This window comes from Podarcis tiliguerta (genome assembly GCF_965153285.1).
Source record: "Podarcis tiliguerta genome assembly, chromosome: 7".
Taxonomy (NCBI): domain Eukaryota; kingdom Metazoa; phylum Chordata; class Lepidosauria; order Squamata; family Lacertidae; genus Podarcis; species Podarcis tiliguerta.
The window spans coordinates 45,054,612-45,080,922 of NC_139540.1; the positions used below are offsets into that span (position 1 = coordinate 45,054,612).

Here is a 26,311-nt window from a genome sequence, read left to right on the forward strand (position 1 = left end):
ATAGCCGCTAAACTGCTAATTGCGCTAATTGCGCTAATCCGCTAATGGGCTTGCTTCGCAAGACGAAAAAACCGCTAGACGAAGAGACTCACGGAACGGATTCTTTTCGTCTTGCGAGGCACCACTGTACTTATTTTTTTAAGTGAGATAGCTTTATCAGCCATGTGTGCACATTCAAATACCTCTACCCAGAACTGGATCATGATAAATGGGTCTAGGATCTTGAGTGACAGCTATTAATTTTAATAATAATAATAATAATAATAATAATAATAAATTTTATTATTTATACCCCACCCATCTGGCTGGGTTTCCCCAGCCACTCTGGGCAGGGCTTTCAAGTATTAGGTAGACCATCCCTCATTATATACCGTACTTTTGTCCTCTTGCTCTGACCTATTATAAAATAGAGTTAGTAGTAGTTTTTTCTAGTTAATTTTATAGAATTTGATCTCTGGATCAAATCAGCTTTTGATCTTTGGGAATTCAGAATTATCTCACATGGCTTGTTTTTGGACCACAATTGCCAATATCTCTAGTCAGCCCTTCATAAATCACATTATTCTTTCTTTTCTGCCAATATTCATATCAACACTGACCAGATCTTCTTTTTTCCTTTAAAGGATGCAAATATATTAGCCATTTATTGCCCCCACATGGCTATGACATTCCAAGCTTTTATGTGCAGGAAGTATTGTGTTGACTTTGGCTTCCCTATAGGTTAAAAATCTTGTTTAAATGCTGCAGACTTTAAATGCTCTTATTCTGTGTTGTTTTATGGAAAAGCTTCTGCCTGATTGTTTACAGATGCTGTCTCCAAGGAAGCCAAAATAATTCTCCACTAATTTTGAAATTTCAGCCTTCATGTTTACTGTTTTATTGTGTTACCAAATGAAGTTGTTTTGAGTTTCTTAATTTGTATTCTACAAATGAAACATGTCAGATCTGGTGGCATCATATATAATGCATGCATTAGAAGCGTTTTTTGCTTGCCTACCCTTGCAATTTCCTTGCCTAGGTGGCAATAAAGACGGTCTTTCGCCTTGATAGTAGCATTTCCTGATCTGAAGTAGGTATGTAATGTGGGTTTATTTTATTTTTACCCAGTCTGAAATTTACACATGGTTTTACAAGTTGTTTTTGTTAAAAAAAACCTTCTAAATCAGATTCAGATGCTCCTACCTTTGCATTTTTTCTATTTCTTGCAATTCTTCAGGACTTTTCCTATTACATCTTATGAACTCTCACTGCTGTGGTGAGATTTTGCTATACAATGTACTTCAGTTTCATAACCTTAATGGGTCTTATCTTCAGTATATTCACTCTCCCATCTAAGAGCACACAGACTGTCATGATCTCTGTATTCAGTAGTGATACAGATAGAGTTGGAGGCTGTAGGAGCAGCAGATTGGGAGCTGGGTAGAGTGGCAAAGCTGCATGCTCCGCTACTGGGGGTGGAGAGCAGGCGTGGGTGTGGCTGGCGCCCCCCGGGGGGCATGATGCACACCCGGGGGCGTGATGCACATCCTGGGAGGGTGGCACGCCGCCTGTGGGAGTGTGGTGCACATCCCAGGAGCATGGCACGCCGTCTGCAGGGGCATGGTGCACATTCTGGTGGTGTGTCATGCTGCCTGTGGGGGCATGGCACCTGGCATGCAGGGGGGGGTGCACAGTGTGTGTCCAGGGGGCCCACTGGGTTGGCACACTACTGGAATAGTGGTGCCAGGGGCGGTCTGCTCCCTCTGGTCCCCCATTCCTCTGCCAGTGGCTGGGTCTGAATTGGGGGCTCAGAGCTGACTATGGAATTTCATTGTACCTGAGGCAGTTCCCAGAGAAACCTCCCAGACCAACAAGCCCACAGGACCAGAGCCCGGAGCATCATGGGCATCTTCCCTTGAAGAACCTCCTACTGCACACTGCCAGTCTGGCAGCGCTGGAAATGCACCAGAAAGGAAGCTAGGAAACAAAATCGTAGTGCTGATCTTTAGGCCAGAGGATTGGCCCTTTAAGGCTCTGAAGTTCTTTTAGAGGGGTAGAACCTGGAGGCGGTAGTCTGGAGACAGTGGCATTTCCAACTTTGGTTGGAAGAAGTTGCTCACTCAGATCTTTTGACCAGTTTTGCCTCCTGTATCGGTACCACTGAAGTACCACTGTATTAGCTAGGCTTATCTTGTGTCCGAAATTCAAATCCAGGCCTGGGCCTGACTGTCAGCTGCCCTAGGCAGCTTTTCATCAAGGTGTCTGAATCAGTGGCACCGATTAAACTGAATTAAACTTCACATATAGTGAGCTACAGCTCAGTTGTACAGCACGTTTTGCAGCAAGAAAGTTCCCAGGTTCAGTCCTTGGAATCTCCGCTTATAAGGATCACATGCCAAGTGATGTGAAAGAGACCCTGGGGCAGCCAGTCAGAGACTAAATACTGGGCTAGATGGGCAAAAATAGACTGGGGAGATTTAAGGCTGTTGTTTATAAAGTAAAACCAAGCATCACTTGGTTAGCCTGGGACTCTATGTATCCTTGATGGTTTCAAATTAAATAGATTTTAACAAGTTGTGGTGATATAGACTTTGAAGGAGTATTAACCTGAATAGTAGCCTCTTATTCATAATAACTGAACAAATGACCCAAAATGGGTCAGACAGGGTCAGAGAAGGATAGCGGCTGTATTCTGTACACTGACTGGGAGAACTAAATATACATTCATGGCTGGACATAAATGACTGATTCCACCTGCTGTTGTTTTGCTATGCTGGTCTCAATAATTTATCTGAGGAGCCAAATCTCCTCCCCTCTTGTGGATAATACAAAGAAGAAATAAAATCGTGCTATGTGCATATCATCGCATCATGCACATGTTAAATTGCCTCTTGATGTCATTTTGGCAGCTAGGAGAACCCTTTCTGCTTAGTTTCTTTATTGTACCTGTAGGAAACTTAAATCAATAATAATGGTCCATGACTAACATGCCTAGTATGTCAGCCAGCATAGTTCTCTATAGCTAGTGTCTCTGTTATGTATCAGCTTGAGTTATCTTCCTAACTTTGCCATCTACCCCTGTGCATTGTGGTAACTTATGAGACACACAATGTGTTTTGTTGCTAAGCACTGACAAGACATTGTTGGGATTGTATTTAATTAAACCCAGGTCATCTGGAACAGAAAATTTGGTTTTTCGCATCAATGACCTAAAAAGCAAAGCAGGATGGAATAAAAATGAGAAAGTCTATGTTAACAGGGAAAGGATACATGTTAAAAGAAAGGGGGGGGAAAGTAGCCAACCAACTTGGGCTGCTGTGCAACTAAACAAAACTCCTGCACAAATCTCACTAATATTAATGGAAAATTGATGCACAGCAGTAGTGTTTTTGGTAGATTGTGCTCATGGGTAACTGCAGCCACAACAACTGCAGGACAGGTCCCTGCACATTTTCAAGTGTCCGTCATTCATTTTTGTAGCTCTGTGCACAATTTAAGATTTCATTTTCTGTAACTTGTCTCCACAGTGCTCCCTTCCCTAATTTATAAACAGGTGTTTTCATTAACAAATTGCTTTGTTAAGGAGCAAAAGGGAAACTTGTAATTCATAGGTTATGTTTTAACTACATGTGGCTGATGCCAAGGATGTATGCATATTAATATTATCCTCCTCCTCACCAGCAAACTTCTATTTTATTTTAATTGAAAATATAAATACTTATCATATTTTTTTCAAAATAGGCTTATATCACCAATGTACTGTATATAGAACAGGACCACTTAAAAGAAAAGAAAGGGGTAAGAGAGAAAGGGCATAAAAACAAAATTAAAAAACCTCAGCCAGAAACTGTTGCTGCTTCAGCACATAGATTTATATCTAAAATCCATACCCCACATTCACAGCCCTGCTCTTGAAATAGCACACATCAAATGCAATATTACCTTTAGATGAAGAGAATAAATTGTATGAATCGGCCTAAAATCTCTGGCTCTCTGAGATGGTAGATTGTAAACCTGTATCTGAACTGAACCACTTCACACTCACTTGAGTCAAGATTCCTCCGTACAAAAAATTTCCTCCACACAAATACTAGCATTTCTTGGAGATGGACTGAGCACAGGAAATTTGTATGTAGGAACCTTCAGTAATGTGACCAGCAATCTGAAGTGATACACATCCAGAAACAGGTTTAGCATATCTGACTGCACAGTAATTTGTTAAATTCAGTAAAAACAAATCATAATTACATGCCAATCTGGAGCAAAATGCTTTCTACCAAAACCTCCTGATTCTTAGCCAGCCAAGAGGACATGGATCAATGAAGCCTCTTAAACTAAAAGAGAAACAGTTACATGTTGTTCCCAGCTGTGCATGCCCTACTGAGCAAGGTCAAAAACCTAATTGGAAATTAAGTTATCGCACACCTATCATTGCTGGGAATTTAATAAACTTCCTTGCTTAGAATGTTATGTGGAATGCTTCCAGGTGTCATAGGCTCCTTACACACAACATTTTGTTCTAGGATCAATGGAGACCGAGTACTTTGTTTTCTACATAGAATCTAGAACTACTGCAAAAAAGAAAGAAAAAGAAAGAAAATTAGCTGAAAAGCTCTTCTTAAGAAACCGGATAGAAGGGACGTGGGTGGCGCTGGTGGGTTAAGCCACAGAGCCTAGGACTTGCCAATCAGAAGGTTGGCGGTTCGAATCCCCACAACGGGGTGAGCTCCCGTTGCTTGGTCCCAGCTCCTGCCAACCTAGCAGTTCGAAAGCATGTCAAAGTACAAGTAGATAAATAGGTACCGCTGGGGTGGGAAGGTAAACGGCGTTTCCATGCGCTGCTCTGGTTCGCCAGAAGCGGCTTAGTCATGCTGGCCACATGACCCAGAAGCTGTAGGCTGGCTCCCTCGGCCAATAAAGCGAGATGAGCGCCACAACCCCAGAGTCGGTCACGACTGGCCCCTTTACCTTTACCTAAGAAACCGGAAATCAACCGATCAGACCTGAATTGTATGCTTTGCTTTCCATGAATAGATAACCCTGGCAGGTTCATTTGCCTCAGGAACCTCATCCTCCAAAGGTTGGTTATTCACATCCTGATTTTATGCCAAAATGAAGCTGAAACACTGGAAGAAACATCAACTCAAAAACCTGCTTACATGTGAATATAATGATACTTTCAACAACCAGTTGGTTCATCCTCCATGCTAGTGCTGATGGAACCAGCAATGCCAGAGACAGAAAGGTGATCCTTACATTCTAACTTTCAAGCTAATGGGGCTTTTTTTCAGCTGGAACTCACTGGAATTCAGTTCTGCCGCCTCTCTGGTGGGTGCCATTGCCATTGTAAGAGAACAAGAGAGGTGTTCTAGAAAAATAGCACAGGCAACACCCATCTTCTTCTTACATATGGATTCTTCATTTTGTTTTGACTTGAATTCAGTACAATATCAGGGAACAAATCACGTATTGAGAGAAGGAGGGTTTTTTTCTCCAGTTAAGTTTTCACAAAAATTGGCAGCAGCCTGAAGCTACTCATGAGCTTGGAATGTTACAAGTATCCCCAGAGGAAGGGCAGCGCTTTCTATGCCATATGCAGGTGAGGTGGCAATCTATCACCCAGTTATCATTACCACATGTGCAGTACAGCTGTCCATCATTCTCCTGGCATTAATATATATGCTTATTTAAACGCGCACACTAGAAAATTATATGTATTACACAACACAATCAGCAAAGCTATATTCACTTACCTGAGATTGGGAGTAAACTCCATTTAATTCAGCGGGGCTTATTTCATATTATATATGCATTTGATTGCACTATTAGCTCCTATATTTGCAGAGGAAATAATGGGAGATCTGTATGACTGCTTCTCAAATCCAAATCTGTACAAAGCGGTGATTCCATTCAATTACAGTAATAGGAAACTAGCACTTCCTATTGTCTTGACTCATTGAACTAGGACTTAGAAAGGCATGTGAATTTGGACTTGTACAAAACAATCAGCTTGTTTAAAGAATGTGAGCCAGAAATATTTCTTATGGAAACAACCAGGAAATTGTTCTAGCAAACTAACAAGCTTCTAAGCTATATAACACAGATTTGCTGAATTTAATAAATCAAAAGAGTAACCCCTTGCCCTATTTTCTTCCTTTTGGAAGTAAAAACAGCAGTGAAGGTGCCAAGAATGAAGAAGTTACTTCACTCTTTTAAACTGTGGTTTATTCAGATCAATATGGGAAAGACAGAAACTAAGCAAATTAGCTATTTCGGTGGAACTACCATGAATGTACTATTCTTAATGTGAAGACTTGGATTTTCATGATGTGATCTTAATTGAGAGACGGTGCAAAAGCAATGCATTTTCTGCTCACTGGAGGAACAATTATTACCATTTGATATGTGGGCATACATTATTAAACAATATATGTCAGGGGTGAGAGCCTTAGGACCAGATGTCGATGTGGCCTCCAGGCTTCTCTATTCGGCCCTTGGAAATCTCTCTTAGCCACACGCCCCTCTCTCCCCAGGCCACATCCTCACTGGCCCTGCTACACCCACCCACCCCCACACTCCCACCCCCACCCACCCCTGAGTGTTTTTGCCTGGTTGAAATGTGTTCTGGAAATCTGAAAATGTCTCTTCCTTGTCTGAATTGTAAGGGTGTATGTATGAATGTGTGTAGAAACTAGCCTTCTGTACAGATGTGGAATTTGCATTTGTTGCTCCACCCATTTTTGCCCCTGACCCCCACTCTCCACTGACTGGCATGTGGCCCCTGGAAGGTTGCTCAGAAGAGAATACAGCCCTCAAGCTGAAGAAACCTTTCCACCCTTGGTTTACAGTATATGAACAAGACTATGACTCAGACCATTAAAGTAAAAAATCAGTGGCGTAGCTATTGCATCCATACCACGTCCAGAAAAGTTGTCAAAATACTTTTTTTTAAATTAGTGACTATCCAAAAAGAACATGTGTGTGTTTGTAAGGAAGCCTGTCTGCATCAAAGTTATTCCCTGATCTAGTAAGGATAACCCACAGGAATAGAAACAGACCTGCATATAAACGGCATTTCTGTATCACGTCCATATTCATAAAATGATTTTGCAAGGGATAAATACTTCCACACTGCAGCAGGCAGGTGCATTCACTGCATTATAATTGGTACAGTAATCTCTAGGCAGCACTGATCACCATCTCTGTGAAGGTGGAGGAGACAATTACATAAAGGCGGGCTCTTCTTCCCCTCAGGTCAACCTCCCTCCTTCCCTTCCTCCTACCTACTACCTCTATTTTGAAAATAAAAGATATGAAAACAACGATAATAAACTTGTTTGCAACACAAGATACATTTTTTTAAAACAACAACAACGATGCTATTTGCATTAACATATAATTGTTCCTCAGGTATTCAGTATTGTTGGAAACTACAGATGTGAGCAAGGATGAGTAAATGCATTATTCACATAATGTATTAAGTCCACCTCTGCACACAAGTATTTCTGGAAAATTGGTGGTATGGAATTTGTTACTTGTTGCATTGAAATGCAAGAAACAGTAGTACAAACCAAGGGAAACCTTACATTTCATGCACAAAATATATGTACAGTAGGCTGTATCCAACTAAGTTAACACTCAGGACAGATCCATTGAAATTAATGGACTGAAGTCTGTTAAGTTCATTTTTTCAATATATATTTTGCCTACCCTGAAGAATGGGCATATAAATTGCATGTCACTCCTAGAACTGCTGTCTTTTCTGGCACCATTCTCATTTTGTGCAGAAGTCTCACAGAGGGCACGGTTCAAATACTTCCCCTGTGTTAAATATATGTACAGTTTACTGGAAATCTATTGGCTAGTCTTCACTGCTTAGTTCAAGGCGAAGCAATGTGAGTTCCAGACTTTCCAAGCAGTGTATTTCCAAGACCAAGAAATATGCTGACTAGCTGTGCTGTCTTTCAGTGGCGGTCAGCCCTGGCAGCTTAAGCAGCCTGAGAACACGTAGATCATTACAGAAAGCATCAAAGAGCTGCCAGATGTCCATCTCTCTACCAAGGAAGAATGAAAACAAACAAACAAAATTAACCCAGTAGGGAAGGTATAATCTTCCGGCACCCAACAAAGGATTTAGGAAAGGATCACTGCAAAGCCAGTCTTAAAGTAAATTATCACTTAAGTTTGTAAAAGTAAACAACCAGGGGAAACCATCAGCTACAAGACGAAAGGATGAGCTATAAACATCTCAGCTTTGTACCACACAGCCAAAATCTATAGTTCCTACTATGAGTTTGCTAGGCGCTACCATCAATAATTTTGTAATTAGTGATGTCTTTATGATATATTGTTTTATTTACACGTATAGCGGTACCTCGGGTTACAGACGCTTCAGGTTACAGACTCTGCTAACCCAGAAATAGTACCTCGGGTTAAGAACTTTGCTTCAGGATGAGAACAGAAATCACGTGGCGGCAGTAGCATGGCAGCAGCGGGATGCCCCATTAGCTAAAGTGGTACCTCAGGTTAAGAACAGTTTCAGGTTAAGAACGGACCTCCAGAACGAATTAAGTTCTTAACCCAAGGTAAAGGTAAAGGGACCCCTGACCATTAGGTCCAGTCGCGGACGACTCTGGGGTTGCGGCGCTCATCTCGCTTTATTGGCTGAGGGAGCACTGTATATATGATCTGAGCATAAGATGGAAAGGCTCATAGCACTAACACTCCACAGATCTTGCTTTTGCATTAGGTTTTTATGAGAGTGAGGTCCTCAAAGTCACTGCTTTGGATTCAGCACAGAGGAAGACAAGCCTTTACGTCTTATTTCCAGCTCCCAGCTTCAGCTAAAGACCAAAGACTAGCTCTTTGGTTTATTGTTTTCCTGCATACTAGGTGATATGACCTCCAGCCAGGTGAAGGGATGGGAAAGGCCTAACCCCTCTTGAAAAAGCACCATCATCCAGCTGTCTTTATGGTAACACACCTGTTCTTCTCCAACTTTTAAGACATGGAAATGGAAGGTGCTTACAGGCCTGGCCAACAATAGTCCTTTCTACTTCAGTCTTCAAATACAAAGGCTTTGTTGGGACCCAAAGATATCACCCAAACCAATTCCACAATCATATTACAATATTTTTACAGCTATTTAATTTTCTTTGCCTAAGACACCAGAACATCTTAAACAAATCTGTTCTAATCTCGGTCATTAAATCATATGGTGGAAGGCAGTGAATGGGAAGCAGTAAGTCCTGTAGTAAAGCATACCCAACCTTTCCTTCCTAGAAATAAAATTACAAGTTTCTTCTGCAGCTTGATCTAAAGCTAGCATGTTTTTAACTGTATGTATGATCCTCCTCTCATACTCTTTTCTACATATAGTGAACAAATCTAGTTCTTTCTACCTGTCCTTGCAGGGTCTTTCATTTAGATTTTTTTATCATTTATGTACATTTCTGAATCTTTTCCATGTTGTTTGACATGTATTATTCAGCACAGTCGAAACAATATATTACCAGTGCTGTGTAACCTAATAATATTAATTCCTAAATCTTGGGACATAATACTTTTAATGTAATGAACTCTGGTTGTACATAGTGAAGAGTACTGGCTGCAACACCGACGTCTGCAGAACCATGATGGACAACTCTTTCTGTTATGTTGCTGACCCATTTATTGCTATGCCTTGCATGGTTTTTTTCAACCATTGACTACACACCTTCTGGCAGGTTTCTTTCCCCCTTGAGATTCCTATAAGGATGTCCTGTGACCTTGCTGAATTCTGAGTGGCGCACAACTGCAGTCCTCATGTTCACTAAATGTACTAAGGCAGAGCTTTCCAAACTGTGTGCCGCGACACATTAGTGTGTTGGCTGCAGTGTGTAGGTGTGTCGCACGAATGCTCCCCATGCTCCTCTTGGGGCTGGAAAGGGTTAGCTTAACCTCTGGTTTGCTAGTAAAACTGAATTACCGTATTTTTCGCTCTATAAGACGCACCAGACCACAAGACGCACCTAGTTTTTGGAGGAGGAAAACAAGAAAAAAAATATTCTGAATCTCAGAAGCCAGAACAGCAAGAGGAATTGCTGCGCAGTGAAAGCAGCAATCCCTCTTGCTGTTCTGGCTTCTGGGATAGCTGCGCAGCCTGCATTCGCTCCATAAGACACACACAAATTTCCCCTGACTCTTTAGGAGGGAAAAAGTGAGTCTTATAGAGCAAAAAATATGGTACTGTGTCGCAAAATGATGGATGTCCAAAAAGTGTGTCACCAACTTGAAAATTTGGAAAGCTCTGTACTAGGGTATACCTGATCAGGACTACGTTGTCTTAGTTTAATTGGACATAACATGGAATGTGTTTTAAACTGAGCAATGTTTTCTGTTTCATTCTTGTGTAGTTTTGGTCAGTTGGCTCAGTAGGTAGAGCATGAGACTCTTAATCTCAGGATCATGGGTTCATGCCCCATGGTGGGGAAAAAGAGGATTGGACTAGATGACCCTCGTAGTCCCTTCCAACTCTACAATTCTATGTTTCTGTGTACATAGGTATCTCTGGGCTAAGACTTACATTTGTTCTTTTAACATACAGAGGATGAGAGCATGAGGCAAATGTCCATTTCATTCAAAGCAACCTCTGATAGAACAGTTTAAAATGTAAATGAATAAAAATCTGCTTTGGGATTCTGGAAGTTAGCTAGGAATACGTGAAAGGGGGAGGTAATGCCAGCAATTCTTGGACTGCTGACACAGCCGTACTAGGATAACTCTCATTTGCTGTAGCTCAGAGGGATATTCAGTTACAGTGGAGAAATCATAACAAAGACAGGAAACAGATCAGCACTCTCTGGATTTAACACCCTCCCTAGGGACCCTGTTTCTAAACTGCAGATGTTTTTAACCTTGTCTTGAAATATGTCTGTATCACATATTCCAATCTGATGAAGTTAAGTACAGTATATAAACCAAAACAATTCAAGTCAGAGCAAAGAGAGAACTTTAATACATGCCAGTTGGAGCAGTTGAAGTTTTTAATATTTCTTTCTATGAATGAGTATTAGAAATATGTATTTTGAGGAAATGTGTCCAAAACAACGGGAAGAGGTATGCTGCTATAATGAAAAACTCAGCTTATATTTTGCTCAACAACAAATTGTTTTTCATCATTCCACAATAGGGGATTTTTTAATTTTGAAGCATCAGATGCCTTCACCAACCACAACTGTTTCTACAACAACTGTTGTGCTTGCTCTGTTGCACTTTGTTCTCCATTTCTGCTGTTCTCAGCACTACACACATCAAACACAGGACCGAAAAATATAGCTGTCTTCATTCGGTTTTATTAAACCTGGTGCCAACAAAAACTGGAGGCTGGACTGTTTAACTACTGGTGACTGAGATAAATGCACCCTAGCAGACAGGATACAGGTCGCCTTTTATGTACTAGATTAACTCTACAGTTCTAAGAGTATATCGCTATATATAATTTTAACCAAGTTATATAAACATCAGATTCCATCAAACAATTTGCATACACAATTTGCATTCCACACAGGATTTCCACTGTGGTACAATAATTTAGGAGTAGGCTCTACTTGTCTGTTAAAGCACTGCTACTTACTAATAAGTAAGGAAGCAGACTGTCTCAAGTTTTTAGTTTCTGAGTGATGAGGAGACCTCCCCAATAACCTGGAATTTTGCTAAACTGAAGACCTGTTTATACACATACTTCAGTGTGTCATGGCTGATGTGGTCTGATGACTGGTCTGCCATGTGCAAGAAATATTCCAAGTTACCCTATGCCTAAGGTAGTCAAAAAGTGGGGTTGATACAGCAGAACCCAGAATTTGTGCATGCTGATTTAGCTGTGTTATCACAGTCTTAGATCACTGAAGCAGACATGCTGCACAATTATCTTTGGATGACATCTTAATACTAAATTGGCACCTGCTAGTATTTCCAGTGGGACGTGGGTGGCGCTGTGGTCTAAACCACTGAGCCTTGGGCTTGCCAATCAAAACGTCGGTGGTTCAAATCCCCGCGACGGGGTGAGCTCCCATTGCTCGGTCCCAGCTCCTGCCAACCTAGCAGTTTGAAAGCACATCAAAGTGCAAGTAGATTAATAGGTACCACTTCGGCAGGAAGGTAATCGGAGTTTCTGTGCGAAGCTCCATTGTGCACTGTGCACCGCTCTGGTGTTCCATTGCGTCAGAAGCGGCTTAGTCATGCTGGCCACATAACCTGGAAAAACTGTCTGCTGACAAACTCCCTCGGCCTGTAAAGCAAGATGAGCGCCGCAACCCCAGAGTTGTTCGTGTCTGGACGTAACTGTCAGGGGTCCCTTTACCTTTACCTAGTATTTCCAATACAATGCACTCCAAGATAGCAAAGAATATTTTAATTGCCAGCACTCCCACAAATATAGCTATGTGGTAGAGATAACACTTTGGAGAACATGCATCCAAGACCAATCATGTGCTTATGTCATATCATAGAATCATAGAATCATAGAGTTGGAAGAGACCACAAGGGCCATCAAGTCCAACCCCCTGCCAAGCAGGAAACACCATCAGAGCACTCCTGACATATGGTTGTCAAGCCTCTGCTTAAAGACCTCCAAAGAAGGAGATTCCACACACTCCTTGGCAGCAAATTCCACTGTCGAACAGCGCTTCCTGTCAGGAGGTTCTTCCTAATGTTTAGGTGGAATCTTATTTCTTGTAGTTTGGGTCCATTGCTCCGTGTCCGCTTCTCTGGAGCAGCAGAAAACAACCTTTCTCCCTCCTCTATGTGACATCCCTTTATATATTTGAACATGGCTATCCTATCACCCCTTAACCTCCTCTTCTCCAGACTAAACATGCCCAGCTCCCTTAGCCGTTCCTCATAAGGCATCGTTTCCAGGCCTTTGACCATTTTGGTTGCCCTCCTCTGGACACGTTCCAGTTTGTCAGTGTCCTTCTTGAACTGTGTTGCCCAGAACTGGACACAGTACTCCAGGTGAGGTCTGACCAGAGCAGAATACAGTGGCACTATTACTTCCCTTGATCTAGATGCTATACTCCTATTGATGCAGCCCAGAATTGCATTGGCTTTTTTAGCTGCCGCGTCACACTGTTGGCTCATGTCAAGTTTGTGGTCAACCAAGACTCCTAGATCCTTTTCACATGTACTGCTCTCAAGCCAGGTGTCACCCATCTTGTATTTGTGCCTCTCATTTTTTTTGCCCAAGTGCAATACTTTACATTTCTCCCTGTTAAAATTCATCTTGTTTGTTTTTGCCCAGTTCTCTAATCTGTCAAGGTCGTTTTGAAGTGTGATCCTGTCCTCTGGGGTGTTAGCCACCCCTCCCAGTTTGGTGTCATCTGCAAATTTGATCAGGATGCCCTTGAGTCCATCATCCAAGTCATTGATAAAGATGTTGAATAAGACCGGGCCCAAGACAGAACCCTGTGGCACCCCACTAATCACTCTTCTCCAGGATGAAGAGGAACCATTGATGAGCACCCTTTGGGTTTGGTCAGTCAGCCAGTTACAAATCCACTGAGTGGTAGCATAGTCAAGACCGCATTTTACCAGCTTCTTTACAAGAATATCATGGGGCACCTTGTCAAATGCCTTGCTGAAATCAAGGTAGGCTACATCCACTGCGTTCCCTTCATCTACCAGGCTTGTAATTCTGTCAAAAAATGAGATCAGGTTAGTCTGACATGACTTATTTTTCAGAAATCCATGCTGACTATTGGTGATCACAGCATTCCTTTCTAGGTGCTCACAGACTGTTTGCTTAATGATCTGCTCCAGAATCTTCCCTGGTATTGATGTCAGACTGACTGGGCGGTAATTATTTGGATCCTTTCTTTTCCCCTTTTTGAAAATAGGGACAACATTTGCCCTCCTCCAGTCTGCCGGGACTTCCAGGAATTCTCAAAGATGACTGCCAGTGGTTCTGAGATCACATCTGCCAATTCTTTTAATACTCTTGGATGCAGTTCATCTGGCCCTGGAGACTTGAATACATCTAAACTAGCCAAGTATTCTTGTACTATCTCCTTAGTTATTCTGGGCTGTGTTTCCTCTGCTGAATCATTTGCTCCAGATTCTTCAGGTCAGGCATTGTTTTCTTTATCGGAGAAGACTGAGGCAAAGAAGGCATTGAGGAGTTCAGCCCTTTCTGTGTCCCCTGTTTGCATTTCACCATCTTCTCCTCTGAGTGACCCCACTGTTTCTTTGTTCTTCCTTTTGCTACGAACATACCCATAAAAGCCTTTTTTTGTTGCTTTTAACCTCTCTAGCAAGCCTGAGTTCATTCTGTGCTTTAGCTTTTCTGACTTTGTGTCTACACGTGCTGGCTATTTGTTTGAATTCCTCTTTGGTGGTTTCCCCCCTTTTCCATTTTTTGTACACATCCTTTTTTAATCCTAACTCAGTTAAAAGTTCTTTAGATAACCACCCTAGCTTCTTTAGGCACCTTCCATGTTTCCGTCTCATTGGTATTGCCTGAAGTTGTCCTTTTACTATCTCCCTCTTAACAAACTCCCAGCCATCATGAACTCCCTTTCCTTTTAGTATTACTGTCCATGGGATCTCACCCAGCACTTCCCTAAGTTTTATGAAGTCGGCTTTCTTAAAGTCAAGAAATTGAGTTCTAGTATGCTTGGCTGCTCCTTTCCGCTGTATATTAAACTTCGGAAGAGCATGATCACTCGCGCCTAATGATCCTTCCACTTCTACCCCACTAACCAGGTCATCAACACTGGTTAGGACAAGATCTAAAATGGCTGTTCCTCTTGTTGCTTCTCCCACTTTCTGGACAATGAAGTTGTCTGCAAGGCCAGTGACGAATCTGTTTGACCTTATTCTCTTGGCTGAGTTTGACATCCAAAAAATATCCGGGTAATTGAAGTCCCCCATTACTACTATCTCCCTTCCTTTTGCATGCTTGGCCATCTGTTCCAGGAAGGCATCATCTATGTCCTCCGTTTGGCTTGGGGATCCATAGTAAACTCCCACAATGAGGTCACTGTTATTCTTCTCTCCCTTAATTTTGACCCAAATGCTCTCACTTTGGCTTTGAGGTTCTAAATCTTGGATCTCTTCACAGGTATACACATCCCTGACATATAACGCCACTCCTCCTCCTTTCTTGTCTGGTCTGTTGCTCTGAAATAGATTGTATCCCTCCATTATTACATTCCAATCGTGGAACTTATCCCACCAGGTTTCAGTGATGCCTCTTATGTCATATTTAGTTTGCTGTACCAAGAGCTCAAGCTCATCTTGTTTATTTCCCATGCTTTGCGCATTAGTGTACAGACATTGAAGTCCATTAATCATTCCCCCGTGTCTCTTATTTAAGGATTTTTTCCTCCCACCACTAGGTCTGCGTGCTGTTTGCTCCATTTGGTCTATGACATTTGGATGATCATCTTCATCAATTGATCATCTTCATCAATTGATCATCAATTGACTCCTACCTTCAGGAGCACTGTCTCTCTCCCCCACATTAGTCAGTTTAAAGCCCTCCTGATGAGGTTTCTGAGATTTTTGGCAAAAACATTCCTCCCAACCATTGTGAGGTGCAGTCCATCGCTTGCCAGAAGTCCATCTTCAAGAAACTGCAGTCTGTGATCTAAGAATCCAAACCGTTCCTGTTTACACCATTTGCGAAGCCAGCTGTTCACCCACTATTTTTCCCTCTCTCCCTGGGCCACGTCGTTCAACTGGGAGGACAGATGAGATGACAATTTGTGCATTTAATTGCCTCAATTTCCTGCCCAGAGCCTCGTAGTCTCTTTTGATCTTCTGGAGGCTATTGCTTGCAGTGTCATTGGTTCCCACATGAACCAGGAGGAAGGGGTATTTGTCAGTGGGTTTTATGATTCCTTGCAGTCGTTCAGTTACATCTTGGATCTTAGCCCCGGGGAGACAGCACACTTCTCGAGACATCTTGTCAGGCCCACAGATCACTGCTTCTGTTCCCCTCAGTAGGGAATCCCCTATCACCACTACACACCTCCTCTTAGGTTTGGTCGGGGTTCTTCCGTGAGCTGTCCGTTCCAAGGTCGCCTGCACATTCCTTGAGGACTGACTTTGCTGCTCATCTTCATATACCTGATAGACTGTAATGAGGGAGAGATCCTCAAATGGAGTCTGCTCTTCGTCTTCCATGCCAGGGGAGAGGACCTCAAAGCGATTGTGTATTTCTAAACAATCAGAGCGAACCCTGGGCCTCCTACTTCTTTGAGTCACGTTTCTCCATATATCTGGCTCCTGTGTTGGTGAACTAGCCTCCTTCTCAGGGGAGTCCCCTGTCTCCTCCTTGGTGGAGACGGTGTGCTCTGTTACTTCCAAGAAGAGCTCCAGCTCTCTAATTCTTTGGAGCGTAGCTACACGTTCCTCCAGTTGCTGGACTTTGTCTTCTAAGAGGGCAATCAACATGCAATTGCTGCAGGTAAAGCTGCCTGCAACCTTTGGCAAGATGGCAAACATTGCGCAGGAACCGCAGGCAACTGCAGCTGTTCCCTCCCCCTCCATCTTGAGAACGTGTCATTGAGGCTGGTTACAGCAGTCCTCCATCATAAAAAGCATGAAGACAGGACAAATAACTCCCCCCCAAAAAAACCCTAGGTCTCCCCCAACAAACGTTTGAGACTAGCTCCCCTAAATCTAAAAGATGGATCAAACTGCGCCACCTCGTCCACAAAGCACAAACCACATTAGGGTGCTTAGAGACAATCCACTATAATGGGCAGCTACAGTGGGTGGCAGAGAGTTATCCTAGGGGACATGTTGCTGTCTTTCCCCCATGATATTTCCTGTGCTACCAGCTGCACAATACTGGAGTGCCAGACTAGGAACATGTGATGAAACTGACTGAGCCAAGTATCATGAAGTTCTCTTTAAAATGAAAAGGCCGATTAGCTTGATCCTTATGATATTATGCTGTCAAGTTCTTTCCCGACTGGGACATGAGTTTGTTTGTTTGAAATATCTGCAGATTTACTGGACTGACGGTGTTTGGAAACCCACCTATTCAAATCATGAATACAAATATTTCTTCATGCTTTCCACAAGATATGAAATATAATTTTTTTAAAAAACCTGTTGCAGAAACCAAGGAGAAAATTCTGCTTTCATACTAAAAAATGTAGGAAGTAGTAATCCAACTTATTTGTATGTTTTGGAATAAAATTCCATTTGACTTAATGCAATATAATGCTGTTGCTATGGCAAAAGGAGTATTAAAGAAATATGATATCATTTCTGTTGCAGCAATTTCCATTGGTAAAGGATGACCTCTGGTTTTTTGCCAATATTATAGCATGGTCTTTGAGTATGAACCAGATGCTGGTTAGAGGGCTAGATAAATATTCCTACTTCACCCACTACAGAGATTTTTTAAAACATGTGTTTATTAGTAGTATTTTCCATTATAATTGCATCTGTACAATCTGAAATTGCCTTCTCTTCATTTAAAGATACAAGAAACTTTACTGTCATCCAAGGCCAATTGTGTTATGAAGAATTCACCAACAAGTTATGGAGCTCTGTTTGGAAATCATAAAAGCCATAATCCACTGCTCAAATGAAATGAATTGCATAAAAGCATGGAAGGGTCCTCATTCATTTCTCATTTATTTCCGTGAGGTATGCCAGGGGGACTTTTCGGTGGATTTTGACTATGTACTTTAATAGCATCCTTAAAGCACTGCATTGGCTGACAGTGAGCTACCGGGCCCAATTCAAGGTGTTGGTACTGATGTACAAAACCCTGAATTTCTATGGGCTCAAATATTTAAAAGATTGCCTTCCCCAGTAAGTTCTGGCCCATACCCTGCATTCAGTGGGAGAGCTCTGCTTGTGTTTCTGCCAATGGTGATGGCCCAGGGGTGATTACACAAGACAGGTCCTTCTTGGTAGCAGCACGCCAATTATGGAATCTCTTCCCTGGGGAGGAATCTCCTCACTCATAGCCTTCAGGTGTCAGCGAAAGACATTCATACAAGTTCACCAGGATGCTCCCATCAGTTGTAATATGGACTGTAGTTTTAAGTTAGCTTCTTTCTCAGGAAGTTTTTATGGGATTTGACCATAAGCGCTTTGAGCTAATTGATGATATTATACAGTGGTACCTCCGGTTGCGAACGGGATCCGTTCCGGAGGTCCGGCCGGATCCCGAGGTTTTCGCAACCTGAGGATCACTGTTATACGCATGTGCGCGGCAGTAGACTGCTTCTGCACATGTGGTAAAACAGTTCCGGGTTGGCCGCTTTCACAACCTAAAGTTTACGTTACCCTCAGGTAACATAACCCGAGGTACTACTGTACACTGTGCTACATTCCTAATGGAGAGAAAGGGTGGCATAGAAATAATAGCAACAACATGCTTTTAGGATAGTGTACTTTTCAAATGTTAGGCACATAAGGAAAGCAGAAGATAGAGCTTCCCAATTCCCTATTGCACATCATTCCCCAAGCAGTCATGGTCAGCTGAACAACCAGAAAAATACTAGAAAAAGGACGTTAGTTTGACCTTGGAGAAACTAGTACAACCTGCCACTCTTCTCCATATCCACCTGTTGATCACTGACAGTTCTCAATGTTTGTTTGTTTGCTTGCTTGCTTTAATTAAGAGAGAAGCCCAGCAAAACAAAGGTTTAGTCTATTTGTATGTATGAAGAAACTGAAATAGGATGCATTTCTGTGGATTTGTATACATTTAAGAGTAAACAACAAAACAGATTGGATGGCCATAGTGAGGATGCAGACTCTTTAACAAAGGCACTGTGTATCATAGAAGATTCTCTCAACCACATGTCTATTTGAGAGGGAGACTGATCGTTATTAGGATTCTTTAATGAGTAGATTACATCAAGACAGGCTGGATTTTAGGAATGAAGACTCCGTACACACAATGTATTATCCCAGAATCAACGGTGGCTGAGTGTTTGCTTTCCCCCCACATAGTTCACACACAGTATTTTGCCCCTGAAAAGCACTTATTGAGAGGCGGGTTTCATTCAGAAAATAAAAGCTCATTGCAAATTGATTCTGCATTACTGTGCAGTGTGCCCATTTGAAAACAGATGAAAACAAATGTAGGCAGTCCCAATAACACTGTGGGTGGGCACATACCAAGAATGTACCGTAATCACTACTTCCTTCCTTATTTAGCTGGATCATGAGCAGGGAAGAAAAGGTGTGGATTACATAATTAAGGTGAGTGTTTTCAAATGGGAATCAAGTAACCACACCCAGCCTTTGTGGACAATAGGATCTAGAATCAATCTAGATAGAAAGTCGCATGCTGAAGATGAGCATGAATGATTTCTGATTGAGAAAATCTACATTTTACATGCAACCTAAGACTACAATTCTTTGCCTACTTATCCAGAAGTAGCTATGCTCATTTTATGTCTTAAATGTGAACATGTTTCCTACCTCTGCAGCTGCCTGCATGGCATAAGCAAGCCACAGTATAGCTTGTTGTGTCGTGTGATCTCGGACTGTAGTTTGTTTCAAACCAACTATGAGCCATAAGCCAAGAACAAATCTGGGCCTATTTCTGGCTTGATGCTCACGGTTTGTTATTCAGGTTTGCACAACATAACAAACCATACTATGGCTTGTTTGTGCAGCTCACAGGGATAAGCTGGACTGGTGTGTGTGTGTGGCCTGGAGGCAGCAGGCACATTCTTGACTAAACCATGATGTAAAATAAACAATGGCTGAGCTCAAGTGTCACTCAGTTCAATGGACTTGCCTCTGAGAGGACATGGATTGGATTGCAATGTGGGTGTGCTGTGTCAGTGCTTCTGATCCCCACAGTGGAGGACTTTAAAATTGGGGGAGGAGAATCATTCAGCTGTATGAACAAATGTCTCACTTGTAACTTATGGATATATGAAAGCACATACATGTAACACACTAAAATCATATCTACTTGGACATTTCCATAGTCAGGTGTATGCAAGAAAAATATTAAAAATTATCCCTGACTTTTTAAAAAAAAAGGGGGGGGGAGAAGGTGTATTCTTACAGAAGTGAGAAGAAATGGTGCCCCTGGAAAAACACACACGAGTTTTAAACACAGTGGCCAAAATCTGTTACATAACATGTTTTACTGAGCTTGTGTAGGCAGGCTGCCACATGTTTAAATGGGTGTTGCGTAATTTTGTGAAGGGCTTGTATCTTACTTTGACTAGCAGTTACATGTTTATTATGACCATTTGGGAAGTGACCAAGACAGGCCTGCCTCATTCAGAATAGGGACAACTTTAACCCTAGAAGACAGCTAAAGAAGCAGCTGGTGGCTGCCTTAAAAAGTCATGCCGTTTGATTGAAGAAGATATATTGTGCTTAACTCTGATTTCCCCCAAATTAGTTTGCTTTTTAGCAATTCAAGTAAACCCTCAAGCTCTGATTTAAAATTACACCCACAGGAATCTTACTCTGTCAGAAGAACACAAATGAACTCGCTATCAGGCTGGTGGCTGGCAATGTCCAACCCATCACACTCTTTTCCACGAAAGCTGTTCTTCAAAAACCTGGCAGCCCTATCAGGCAAACAAAGCATTTGTATGTGTGAAAACATTAGACAACACCTTAGACAGAGAATGGAAAAATAATAATCTGCATTTTCATGTTAAAATGAGACATTAATAACACCTCACGTAGACAAGTCCAAATAATGAATTGTTCTGGAAGTTCCAATAATTCACTGAACAAATTCAGCTTCACTGCCCATCCCCAACACCAAGGTTTTCTGGTAGAATCATTGGCATCAATCTATGTATGGAAAATGGAAAATAAAATAGAAGCTATTGCTCAACATTCTGCCATATTTTCTTTACCAAAGTCTCCCATTTCTTATATCTTTCATTACATGCTTAAGCATTCATCTAGAAAGCCACATGGGCTCAAAACAAGCAAGAGAAAGTTTTGTTTCCTTGTTTGGATAGCTCATTGCAAAAGGGCAAATGACATTTTCAAAAGAGGCAAGACTAAATAAAATTACTATTCCTGCTGTTTCTTGGCTAGCATTTAGGATCTCTGCACTTTGGATAAAGGCTTGGTTACCGTTTCACTGTGCTGACAGAAAAGCAATATGGGGTTCCTTGAGCTCTGCCACAGGCAACCAAGCATGAAGAATTTTCAGTAATTTACTTCTGCACTTTCTATAGCAGCTTTCCCCTACCTTCCCCTATCTTCTACATCAGCAGTTGGGAATTTTAGTCCAAAACATCTGGAGGGCACCAGGTTGGGGAAACTTGGTATATACTATGGTAACATGCCTTAAAGGTAAAGGTAAAGGTACCCCTGCCCGTATGGGCCAGTCTTGACAGACTCTAGGGTTGTGCGCCCATCTCACTCAAGAGGCCGGGGGCCAGCGCTGTCCGAAGACACTTCCGGGTCACGTGGCCAGCGTGACATCGCTGCTCTGGCAAGCCAGAGCCGCACACGGAAACGCCGTTTACCTTCCCGCTTGTAGGCGGTCCCTATTTATCTACTTGCACCCGGGAGTGCTTTCGAACTGCTAGGTTGGCAGGCGCTGGGACCGAACAACGGGAGCGCACCCCGCCGCGGGGATTCGAACCGCCGACCTCTTGATCGGCAAGCCCTAGGCGCTGAGGCTTTTACCCACAGCGCCACCCGCGTCCCAACATGCCTTAGGACTGTGATTTAAGGTCAGCAGAATCAGAGCAAATTTACAGTACGTGTGTGTGTGTGTGTGTGTGTGCGTGTGTGTTTGTGTACCCCACACAATATCAGAGTCCTTCAACTTTTTTAGACTAGTGATCCTCTTTGCACTTGAAAAATAGTTTGTGACCACCACCCAGATAGTTTGTGACCACCACTCCAGGCTCTTATTTGTACCCAAAGATGCTGTTTGCCTTGCGGGGGTGGGAGTGGGGTATCAGCTAAAGAAAGTGATTTTCAGCAGAAAATTGCAATGAATCCAGATTTGGTCTCTCATGGTGACTATTTCTTCAAAATAAGGTGGCCAGTTTAATCACATTTTTTAAAAAGTATTTTTATTGATAATGGGTAATTTTAACATTCTTTGTGAATGGGGTAGAGGTAACATGTTTGTGTGTAGTACTGCAGATACTATATATTAACTCAAAGGCAAAGCTACAAAAAATACTGTAACTATTTAAGGTATACTGTATGTTTGTTGCACTTGGAAACAAACTTATAAAAGAAGCTGCATCCCACCTGCAGCATCATATCTTTGCAATTCAGTGATGTCTGCAATAAAAACAAAGCAACAAAACCAGCTATCTTATACACACACACACACACACACACACACAGTAATGCCAAACACACACACGTATCTTCTTGAAGGACTGAAAAAGAATGTTGTACTCCTATATTAAAATATATGTGTGTAAATATAAACTTTGGTTTAGTACATCGTTTTAATTTCTTTTCAACCCATCCTGTGACACCCATGGGGTCAAGAACCACTGGCTGGAAAACAATGCATGGTACACACAGCTGCCCCATTCTTCTTCATGACCATGAGAATTATGCGCTTGATTCTGAACTCATCTTCATCCCCACCCCTGGCAAAGGTCATAAAGCCACAAAGTTCTGTAAAGGAAACAATGGGAATGCAATGCACTTAATAACGATTGAGAGCTCTCCATTAAGCTTTGACCATTATAAAGACAATAATCACTATAACAGCAATTTAGAGGATGCTATGAAGAGCATACCCACCCTGGATTATCCTATAATGATTCATCAGATAATAAATGGATGCTGATTTTTATAGACTCCTCCAAGGAGCTAGCTTTTGTCTGCTAATGCTGCTGACAATTCCGCCATTTTAAATCCCAGACAGTTGTTTCGTCCATTCATTTATCCCATTTCAATACAGGAGCACTGGGGTGGGGGCGACTCTGCAGCTGGGCATGCAATTATTGTAGCAGACCCTACCCTATTTTGAATTTCCATACATCAACATTCTACCGTTTTTTAACACATCAGGCATTCTACTTCTTGTGAACTGAACTGCTTCTCCCCATATTTACACTGGCATCCCAACACACATATGGCTGTGTCAAGTTGCCACCACACTTATTTCAGATCTGCTTCACTTCAGAGATCAACACTGAATGGAAGGATGTTACCCTCACCCATTGTTTAATTCTACTGAAGAAGACAGTATTTTCTATCTCTCTCTCTCTGTCTCCCTCCCTTTTTTGTAGTTCAGACACCATTCCATGACTAGAATTGAGTCAAATTCTTTCACTTTCCTCCCAATATTTGCTTTTTGTCATGAAACTGCTGCTAACTCACCAAATGACAGCAGCTTAAGGAGGGTGAAGGAAAATATTTTCTCAAAACACCAAAATCAGATCTGCATAGCAAACAATGAGTATTCAAGAACAAAAACTTACTGCAGTTTCTTGAATGATTTCATACAGTTGTGAAGCAAAGAACAGACATCAAAACATTTTTTACAATAGTTTTTTCAACTTTGTAGATTCCCCCCCCCCACCCAAATTCATGGTAACACTGCCTCTGATACTAGGGCTATAGGGGAATAATTAACAAAAAGGTACGGTGGTGGTAGCTTTTTGCTATAGGGACATCTTTGCAATGGGTGAAAATATATGGGAACTACCAGTGGGAAATGGGAAAATGATGATGATGATGCCTCTGCAGTGGACACCCCCTCAAAGAACAACAATTTGGAACAACCAGGAAAATGGTATCATTATCATCACCATCAACATTGTGATGGGTGTAATTCTAGATTTAAAATGCAAAGCAATTATGTCTCACCAAAACCAATGTTCCCTTATAATACATAAATAAATAGCAAAGGGAATTCTTGGAAGTACATGTATAATTCTATCTCTGACAAGTCATCTTCCACAATTTGTTCACTGGGTGTTGTACAACAAAAAGTTCCTGGTTTAGGAAGGGGTTCGTTCTGGTGGCAGCTTCCCAGAATATACATAAATCTCTGGTTCATTATCTGGAGCAGTTGCCTTCAAAGAAGCTACTCCCTGACTGATGTCTAACTAAGAGTGATAAGAAAATGTGCTTTGTCATTTATATCGTGTTAACACAGCAGACTAGAATAATGAAATCTGAATCAGCAAACCGGTCACTCTTGGCGATTCCTTTGCACACCATAGTATCCCTGGAATGGATGAACACACCATTCTGTCACTGAGGAGCTATTCCTAAGAGCATAAAAATCACCAGGTTGGGTCAGGTCAGTGGTCCAGTTAACTCAGCATTCTTGCATCTGCTGACAGAGGTCAACCAGATGTCATGGGGAGTTTTTATAAGCAGGGGCATGCCAGGAAAATCAATCACTCATGTTGTGGTCTCGTCCTCTTGCAGTCAGAGGTATGTGGCACTGGCAAAAGGAGATTGTACTTCAACAAATTTTCATAGATAGGAGTTACTGACACATTGCACTTATATGTATGTTCATACAATCTCTATGTTTTAAGAAAGATGTTTAGATTATTTTCATTGTCTTAAGCCTTGGATGGCGCTGAACTTGTACAGAACTTGTTTTATTTTATTTTATTTTCCTTCCGACTCGTGAATTCAACATGTCCCTTCAGTCATCTACTTTCTAAGCTAATTTAAATGCAGAAGAAGATGAAAATTTAGACAAAGAACTTCTCCTAACCTTGTGACTTTCCTCCACTGTTTAAATAAACACACACACACACACAGCACACACTACAAGCTCATATTTCTCCAAGCACTTTCAAAGAAGGCCAGAGTCCACACTGGTTGTTATTTAATACTCTTTTGGCTCAATTCAGCGAGACTATGGTTTTGCCTATTGCAGGGAATGGTAGCATAATCTGGCATTTCAAGTGAACTCAATAAGTTAGTGATCCCACGGACAGAGGATGTGGGATTGCATGTTTGTTGAGGGAGGGAAAATTCACTGTTTAGACTATTTTAAAAGGGCTTTCTTCCAAATATAAGATTGCCTTCAACCTCTAAGGAACACAGAATCCTAGAGTGAGGAGGTGTCCCTGAAGTGTATTTGAGGAGAGGGGGGATAAGGTAAAAATGCCTTTACCCTCTCCTTGTTTTAGTTCAGTCTGTTAAATTCCTTCCTGCTGCCAACACTATAAAAGCTTCCCACTCTACTGTCTCTCTCGTTAGTAATATGATACTTCTGAAATCATCAGAAGAGATTTACTATAGTTTAAAGTGGGTCAATTCATGGGGGACAAAAGAAAACTTAAGATATTTGTACCTGTTCTGTCACATAATAGATCTTGAAAATGCTTCTCAGCTGCAATGCTTAATTATTACTTTGTTGTATTGCGGAGCAGTATTTTTAAATTATTCACAGGACATTACATTTTCATACACTACAAAGCCACCATGCTGGAAGTCAATGGAAAGGCTTCCATTGACTTCCATTTAAAACTCAAGGCTCCTCCAGTCTTGTTTATTGAACATTCATTATGACTCGCTTACACAAAGTTTATGTGGTTATATTTTCAGCTGTTTCTGTACTATTTTGAAAACCGTTTTAGCTGCTTTTATGGTAATCTGTAAATCAACTTGAGATATATATAGATATAAGGTGATTAATAAATTAATTCATTATCATCAGCTGTTGCAAATGGTCTTTAAGGTACTAGGTAAGGATACCAAGCACTCACAAACCACATGGGTAGAGGGGAAGGGGGAAATTCCCCATTCTGCTCAGCGTTAGTCCACATGGGCTAGCAGGAGATGCACAGAGTTGGGAAGGCTATTGTTGTACCTGAACAGTGATGGTACTTCAGACTCACAACAGGAAACAATACTTTTATAATGCACTTTGTGTTTCATGCCTTCTCTTGTTGCTACTGTCACTATTAAGACCAATGTCAGGAAGTGACTTGAGTCATAGTATCAAGATGGCATGGCTCTCAGTTGCTAGTAAAGAACTATTCCTTCTGAATCACAATGATTGGCAAAAACAATGACATAAATAAGCAAGTGATGAAAACAGTTCCCTATAATAAGTAAACTTTATACAACTAACACATCTTCTCCAAACGTATTCCAACACTTTCAACCTCCAGTCAAATATCTTGTCTCTTCCTTTTAAAGTTTGAATTACATGCTAGTCGTAAACATTCACAACACTTTTGTGCTATGTCTGAAGAAGTTTTTCTTCTCAGTTTAAACACTATGAAAATGTGAGGATTTAACTTACCAAACCTCTTATAGCCAAAGGATTGAACCTCCTCTTCTTCTGCGAAATCGTCTGTGTATACATATAAAAAACAAAGGCAGAATTTTATATTAGTATATGACAGTCTCTGGCATATAATATAGTGTA

The 26,311-nt window shown here is 41.6% G+C and overlaps 1 protein-coding gene across 1 annotated transcript in view; it reads right to left on the bottom strand.

Moving 5' to 3' along the window:
- Nucleotides 1–26,311, bottom strand: part of COLEC12 (collectin subfamily member 12) — an 87,282-nt gene that overhangs the window by 48,017 nt on the left and 12,954 nt on the right. The window contains exon 2 of the mRNA XM_083450255.1: nucleotides 26,186–26,236. Coding sequence (XP_083306381.1) covers nucleotides 26,186–26,236 — 51 coding nt within the window. The remainder of the gene's footprint in view (nucleotides 1–26,185; nucleotides 26,237–26,311) is intronic.